The sequence below is a fragment of the Adiantum capillus-veneris genome, chromosome 18, assembly GCF_014529385.1.
Source record: "Adiantum capillus-veneris isolate H3 chromosome 18, ASM1452938v2, whole genome shotgun sequence".
Lineage (NCBI taxonomy): Eukaryota > Viridiplantae > Streptophyta > Polypodiopsida > Polypodiales > Pteridaceae > Adiantum > Adiantum capillus-veneris.
The window spans coordinates 141170663-141178186 of record NC_140948.1 but is presented as its reverse complement, the minus strand read 5'-3'; the positions used below and the strand labels follow the sequence as shown (position 1 = coordinate 141178186).

The following is a 7524-nucleotide window of genomic DNA, read 5'->3' as shown; positions in this document are numbered from 1 at the left end:
TTCTTTTGCTATTAATATAACACATGAGAGAGAGAGAGAGAGAGAGAGAGAGAGAGAGAGAGAGAGAGAGAGAGAGAGAGAGAGAGAGAGAGAGAGAGAGAGAGAGAGAGAGAGATTGTTCTAGTGTGCATGGGCAAACAAGCCACAAGTAGAATGTGATGTGACAGAAAATGAGAGTGGGGCTTTTGAGGCTGTAAGAGGAGCTCTGCTGGTTGAACAAACATCCCAAGATCGCTATTGGGACTTCAACATATTGTCAAAGTAATCAAAAAACTTAATAGCATCAAAGGTGGCACTAGAGATAAGAAACTTCATGTCGGGGAGGAAGCAACATATGTCGTTTCACGAGGCCAAACAAGACATTCATTGAGACAGTGTCTTCATGCGCCTCATCCACCATTATGATAATGTAGCTTGCCAAGTTGGCCTCGCTTAAGTGCTCATGGAGAGGCATTCCATCAATCATGCACTTGAGGACATAAGTACAATCCTCAAACCGAATTGAGTAGTCCACCCCATGGCCAAGCTTCACCCCATCTCGTGTGCTACAAGTGAAACTACACTCATGGCCCCCACTCTCCTGGGATGTCTGCACCCAATCTTCTTCCCACCCTTGGTATACCTTGCCTCATGAAGGTAATTGTGGGATTTGAGTTGTTTTGCCAGTGTCTCTCCCATGGTAAAAAGGACATGATGATGATTGATGGCACTTAATAGATCCTCTTGACATGGGAATGTCGGGAGCATCTTCCGATAGTCCTGTAGTTGCAGAAATTTGTTGCTCCAGTTCTGCATCCTCGTACCCATGTCCCTGCAACAACTCAGCTTTGATGAATCTGGTCTTCAATGACATACCCATACTCATTTTTCTGCTTATGATCCTTTAAGCCAAACTTGAGCTCAGGTTGTCCAATCTGATGTTCCTCCCTAGCCTCTTGCTCGACAAAAGGATTGGGCTTTTCATTCACTCCATCCTCTTTGTATCCCTCCAAAGCCATTGCAAACCGTTGGCCCTGCTGTACCCCATTGTCCCCTCCGCAGGCTTCAGGCATCCTCTACTCTTTGACACTTTCCACATCCTGGGTTTCTTGATTGACTCAAAGAACCTTTCTCTATACCTATAATCCTCCAACTCCTTTGCTAAAAGATTCACTCCTTCGCAAAGGTATTGCTCATCTTCAATCTGATCCCTCAACTCCTCGAGCTTCTTATGTTCCCTTGACTTCAAGTAATCTTGCATGCTAGCCTCTCTTAGCACGGGAAATGTCTCCTTCCTCTCCTTGGTTTTGGAGCAGTGCTTGGTCTCTTCTAGTATGCCACACGGCTTAGTCCCCATGCGTTTCTGGGTGGCAACTTCATCCTTGGTTCTCAGACGCCTCTCTTTCCCTTTGGTCTTCTTCCTTTTCCATTTTCTTCTCAGCTTCCTCATCATCCTCTTGCCACTTTTTTGTGCTCTTTGAACTCACTTTATTGACAAGTCCAACTCTATTGTCATTGTCGCAACCATCGCTACTGAGAACAAATGTAGCCATGCACAAACAAAAGCACCCTCAGCAGGCGAGGGCAAGAAATGGACCAAATTTGTCTTTGAATAACCCAGCAAGTCCAAAACCCGCTTTCTTGCACAAAAGCCCTCTTTTCCCTTCATCTTGCACAAAGAGCGTCTCTTGCTTACCATGATTCTAAAAAAGCAATTTTTAGGTCATGCAGATCTTTTGCCATCTATAGTTTTAAGGGAAATTACCAAAATACCTCTCTAATTTGTGGAAATTCCCAAACATACCCCCAGCATTTTGTCATAAATTGCCAAAATGCCCTTCAAATTTTCCATCCCTTGGTTGTGAGATTAAATATTTCCAAAAATAAAAAATATTGTAGCTTTTCATAAGTAGACTGATTGCTATGAGTGCAAGATGCTAAAAGTAGAATTTGAGTTGATTAAACAGGTTCTATAGATGAATTGCTTCATTATTGTTACACATAAGTGCCTTTCTTTGCGAGGTGATTTGTGACAAATTAAGTTCTCAACACTCAAAAACGGATCTCAATTGCCAAAAAGGAATAAAGATTAGAAAATCTTGAACAATCCAACAAGAATAGATACATGGTTACGTTGGAAATTTTTGAAATTTGAGGGGTATTTTGGTAATTTTCCCTATTTTTAATTATCTCCCTCCAATGAAGTGCTGCCAAGTGGCAACCTCAAAAACGGTATTAGACGATCTAGGCAAACAGTTCTATAACGCCGACCAGTTGAAACTTTGAGATCTTCATTAGTTTCTTCTACTCACGGAGAACCGAGCTGCCTGTGCAAACGAAGATGAGCGGACCAGATGCTCTCTTCCCGATCCGTAATGCCTTCTACTTAGGAGCCTACCAGGCTTCCATTAACGAAAGTGCCTCTGTCGATGCTCTCTCTGAGGCAGAGGTGCTTGAGCGGGATTGCGTTGTTTATCGCTCATACATTGCCCTCGGGAGCTACCAGGTAAATCTTCTCTATGCATCAACTGGATCGGCAGCTTGATTCCTCATTAGTTCCATTTCCATTTGGATCTTTGATGCTGCGTTTGCTAGATCCATTTGTCGAAAAAGTTCAGTCATGCTCTTGAGTCGCCCATTGTTTTTACAGCTTGTCATCAATGAGATCAACGACTCTGCACCGACTTCACTTCAGGCAGTGAAGTTGCTGGCCAAGTATCTGGGAGAGAAGGAGAGAAGAGTAAGTCATTTTCTCCTTTGAGGTTCTAATTTGATTCCAGTTTTATTTTTTGATGGGGGGACATTTTTGTTTGGGATTGTGAAGAGTTTTTGTAAGTTCGATTTGAGATGTGGTCCCTAGAGTATGAGAAGAAGTCATGTTCCTAGAAGCGCCATGGTGGATAATCCACTTGCATCTCGCCTCTTGAACAACAGGACTCTGAGCATGGGAGAACAATTTCTGATGAAGAAGGGCTGGGTTTTTTTGTAAAATCAATGCAGAAATATTCTTTTCTTCAAAGGATATTTTTGTAACCAGCGGTCTACCTTTGACATGCGGTTACGTAATGTAGAATGCTTGAATTACAAAGGACTTGAAAGTTCAAAACTGAGATGACAAACTTTTGTATACAGAACTGTCTGCACATGTGAGGCAAAGTTCCTCTCGTAAAGCATTAGCTCTTAGGTAGGGCTCGTGGCGATGCGCATTTATATATCAGTCAATTAGCACACATGCGCTAGTTACAATTTGCACAGCACAGCACTTGCACTTGAGCACTCTTGCTCTGAACTTGTATTCAATGCAGAAGGATGGGTCTTAAAAGCAAGAGCCTAAAAGCTTGCTGCCCAAAAACAAGCAACCTAGACAAAATCAGGGGTGGGTATGTCTGTGTGGGGTTTTGCCTTCAAAAGAAACTTGTGCTGGGTCCTGTTTTTACCCACTAGCTCACTTTGCTGAGCTTTTCCAGCCTCACTTTGCTTCTCACCCTGACGATCAGCTGCCACTTTATTACTGCCAGATGCTTGTTAGGGTTTGGAGGGTCATGTCCTCGGTTTTTGTCTAGATCTAGGGAGTTGGGGAATTTTTGTGGTCGTGCCTGCCCTTGTGAGGACACTATCTCTGGTTCGGTCATGGGTATGTCTTAAATCGTGTCTTGTCGGATACGATGAGGTCCAGTTCAGTAGGGAGCCCTATTCAGGGCAGTGCGTATGTAACCGGCAAGCCACTCGCGAGGCGAGCAGACACACATCGGAATATGAAAACTATAACACTTTAACGATATAACAAGTTGAGTTGAGACATTTATCCAAATGTACTGGTCCCAAAGTCTACCATGCATTTATCTGGCAGAATTGACCCAAGGGCATGCTCATATAGGCACTGAGGCGTTAAAGCAAATGTTACAAAAGCTAGACGTCCTCAAAAGCAATGCCTCCAAAAGACATGGCGCCCTAAAAGGTCAGGGGAAACATGCAACGATGCCACATCTAGGGTCACAACTCCCCAAATGGGTATGTACATGATAGCGACCCTAGTAGCTGCTTTAGCATATGTAACAATATGTACATGATTGCTTTTATTCCCATGCATCAAAAGTGTAAAAGTGAGATGAATGTTGTTATTTCACATCGTGCACGTGCCACAACACGACAGCATGTTTTTTTTCTTTTGCTTCTCTTAAATACATAAATGTAATGATAAAGACGGTACATAAGTAGTAAAAATATTTAATAACAAAATTTACTTAGCTGTATGTTTGCCGCTTGTTTCTGGTCCACGTGTGTTGTACAAAAGCAAGGTTGAGTCCGGCGATTGGCTAACAGACTTGTGTGCGACAAGCTGATGCGAATGGAATCGTGCTAGCTAAGGTGGATGAAAGAGAAACATTGTGCACACAAGTGAGTGTGTTGGCTAGATTATCACTCAAGCGAATTAGGTTCCAAGATCAATTATCTTGGACTGATAAACACGATCTTGAGTATTTGCTAAGCTATCACAAGCTCACCATAGACAAGGGATATGTAATGCAAAATAGACTCGTATTTGCTTATTCATGCATTGCATGTGGGATAATTCCACCTTTCCTCTCCTTGACTCATACTCTGAGTAGTACTCTAGGACAAAGCTCACATTTTACAATCCTTCCCTTGAGGTTTGGACGAGGACAATACAATGAAGGTTCTTTATCCACTAAGGATGACACACGGTATCCACTAAGGATGTCAATATAAGAGGAATCCTCCCCTTGAACTTTTGGCTACAACTTGATGAAGAAAGACAACACTCCAATCCAGGAGCATAGACAACATACATCCCCAATCCAGGAGATGAACAACATAACACTCCAATCGAGGTGCTACACTCCACCCAGGAGCAAAAAACAACGATCTAATCCAAGAGCAAAATCTCGAAAAATGTTTGCTTTGCTCTAATCCAAGCGCTCCTTCGTCTTCTCCAAAGCTTTGCCTTCAACTGCTTTATGGTCTTTGTCTTCGTATCCTCCCTTCGAACAAATGCTTCTTTGAAATATTCCCATGGTGCCTTGGAGTGGTCTTTGCACTAGGAGACTCTCCAAGGCCAGTGTCTGCAACTCCGCGGATCATAAAAGCTCTTTTTATTTTGCTTTGAGTGCATGCAAATATGGATGCAAGAATTTGAATAAGATGCAAAAATAAAATTTGTGCGAAATCGTGTAAACTAAGTGCATAACTCATGGAAATTCATGATAATCCTTTGCTCCTCCACTCAAGCTTGAGCTCAACATAGATGCCTTAATAGGCATGGCATAACATAAACTTATGCTTGGTTGCAAATATTTTGACTTTGAATTTTTTTGTCAGGTGCAGTGGAATTAAAATGGTGAAGATCTAGTTTTACACTACTACAAAATCCTTTCCTTCTTTCCTTGCGTTAGTGAATGCTTTGTGTAAGGTGCAGCGGAAGTGAATGTTGAACTTTGCTCAAGATGAGTGCTCTGAATTGTGCTCAAGGGTTCCTTTTACTTACAGAAGGGAGAGCCTTCCGTTCCTTTAGTGAGAGAGTGCAAATGATCACAAACAAAGTGGAAAAACACTGTGAATGAAGGTGCTGAGACTGAGAGATAGAGAAGAGAAATACGACACTAGAATGTTGTCAAACCCTCCTCCAAGGGCCCCACTCTCTATGGCGAGAGAGGTCTATGCTATTGATTGCACAAATCTCGTACAATGGTCTAAATGCAATGGACTTGCCGACGATGTCGACGATGAGACGGGCTGAAATCTAAAAACGCTAAGGGATATAATCTGCAAATCTTGTATCTGTTGAATTCTGACTCTTATGTCGACGACGACGATGCGATGACGATGCGCTGAAAATGCAGATGCTGAAATCTGCGAATAGCGGGCTGAATCTGTAAATGTTGGGTGATCTGATCGTGCGGCGAGGATCTGTTCGGGAAGGTGAGATCTGCGAGGTTTGGGGGCAGTGGTACGGAGTCGTAAGTGCTGAAAATGCAAAACGATGGTGCTCTATGCTGATCTGTTGTCGGGAATTTGCAAAACGCTAGCTTGGGCTGCAATATGAAAAAACGCTAGGCATGGTCTGCTGTTTGCTGAAAAAACGCTAGGGAATTTGCTACAAATTGCTAACGCCAGGTTGATCTGCAATTTGTAAAACGCTGGGGTTGATCTGCAATTGCTGAAAGCGCTAGGCTTCTTGATGGCTGAAAACGCTAGGGATTGTGCCGGTCTTGCTGAGGTGCCTGTGAGTTGGACTCCTGCTGCCTCTTCTGCCAGAAAGTGCTAGTGCTAGTTTTCTTATATATATCCTTAGCCAAATTGCCCTACCCAGTTTCCCAACAAAGTCACTTGTTCGCGATCCAAGATTGACTTTCTTTCCTCGGCCATCAAGTGTGCTTGTTCACGCTCGCGATCCAAGGATGCCTCTCTTTCTTCGCGTTCGCGATCCAAGGATGCTTTTCTTTCTTTGTGCTCGCGCTCCAAGGTAGCGCGTTGTGCTTCTTGTTGTAACATCATGTCCATCATTGTCTTGACCAAAGCCTCCATAGGATTTGGTGCAATCCCTTGCGTAGATGGGGAGGAGGGAGGGTCGGAAAAACCTCCTGGTGGGAAAAATTCTTCTTCGCCGTTGCCATGCTCATCACCTCCATGCGAAGTATCCATTCCGCTTCGGGTGATGACCATACACTGAAGTCTTGGGTTCTTAAGTTCACGAGGAACTTAGGTTCTTGTGGTTCTTGAGGGTCTTGAGCTCTTGAAGGTCTTGAGTTCTTGAGGTTCTTTTTTAGCTTGCAATCTGTGCTAGAGAAGGATCTTCTCTTACCCGAGCTCTTCTCTTTCCCGGGGGCGCACCCATTGGCAGCCTTGTGCTCACACTAAGGTTGCTTTTTCCCACTTCGCGTCGATTGGCTGGCCGCTAAGTGCACGGTTCGCTCTCAATGAGTGAAAAGAGGAACAAGGGGAGGCTGGACAAGCGCTTCTTTCTTGGGTTTCCTATCACTCTTCAAAAACACGACTAGGAATCGACACGCCTAAGTGGACTTGGGTTACGTGAGACCGCAACAAGCAAAAAAAAATTCTTGTGGTTCTTTCCTTGAGTGATACAGAACACTGCCAAAGCTCCAATACCAATGTAAGGTGCAGCGGAAGTGAATGTTGAACTTTGCTCAAGATGAATGCTCCGAAGTGGGCTCAAAGGTTGTCACAAAGTGACGACGTGACGGACAGCAGAAACCCTAATTTTTGCCAAAAACCCTAAAATTCTTGCAAACCCTAATTTTCGAAAATCGCGGAGGCGGAATATTAAAAAAAAGGGAAATTTTGAGCGACGCAAATCTCAGCTTTTCGCTTTGATTTGGGAGAAAGAAAGAGAAAAAGAGAACTTGCTTTTTACCGACTCTCATTGAGAGAGAGAGAATCTGCTTTTGCTTTCAAGCTTTTGGGGCTTTGCTTTTGGGCATCCCTTGTAACCTTTAAATTAGTGGTGAGGGCCTCACTTCTCAGAGCATCTGGACGCAGAGTCTGAGAGTGAAACCCTAACCGCTC

At 43.6% G+C, this 7524-nt stretch overlaps 1 protein-coding gene and 1 pseudogene across 1 annotated transcript in view; one reads left to right on the top strand and one right to left on the bottom strand.

Moving 5' to 3' along the window:
* Nucleotides 1-234: 234 nt before the first annotated feature.
* LOC147436539 (pre-mRNA-splicing factor ATP-dependent RNA helicase DEAH1 pseudogene) lies at nucleotides 235-1532 on the bottom strand (annotated as a pseudogene).
* A 689-nt stretch (nucleotides 1533-2221) lies between these two features.
* Nucleotides 2222-7524, top strand: part of LOC147436538 (Coatomer epsilon subunit) — a 53856-nt gene continuing 48553 nt past the window's right edge. Inside the window, exons 1-2 of the mRNA XM_086489410.1 lie at nucleotides 2222-2485; nucleotides 2630-2719. Coding sequence (XP_086345536.1) covers nucleotides 2321-2485; nucleotides 2630-2719 — 255 coding nt within the window. The 5' untranslated portion in view covers nucleotides 2222-2320. The remainder of the gene's footprint in view (nucleotides 2486-2629; nucleotides 2720-7524) is intronic.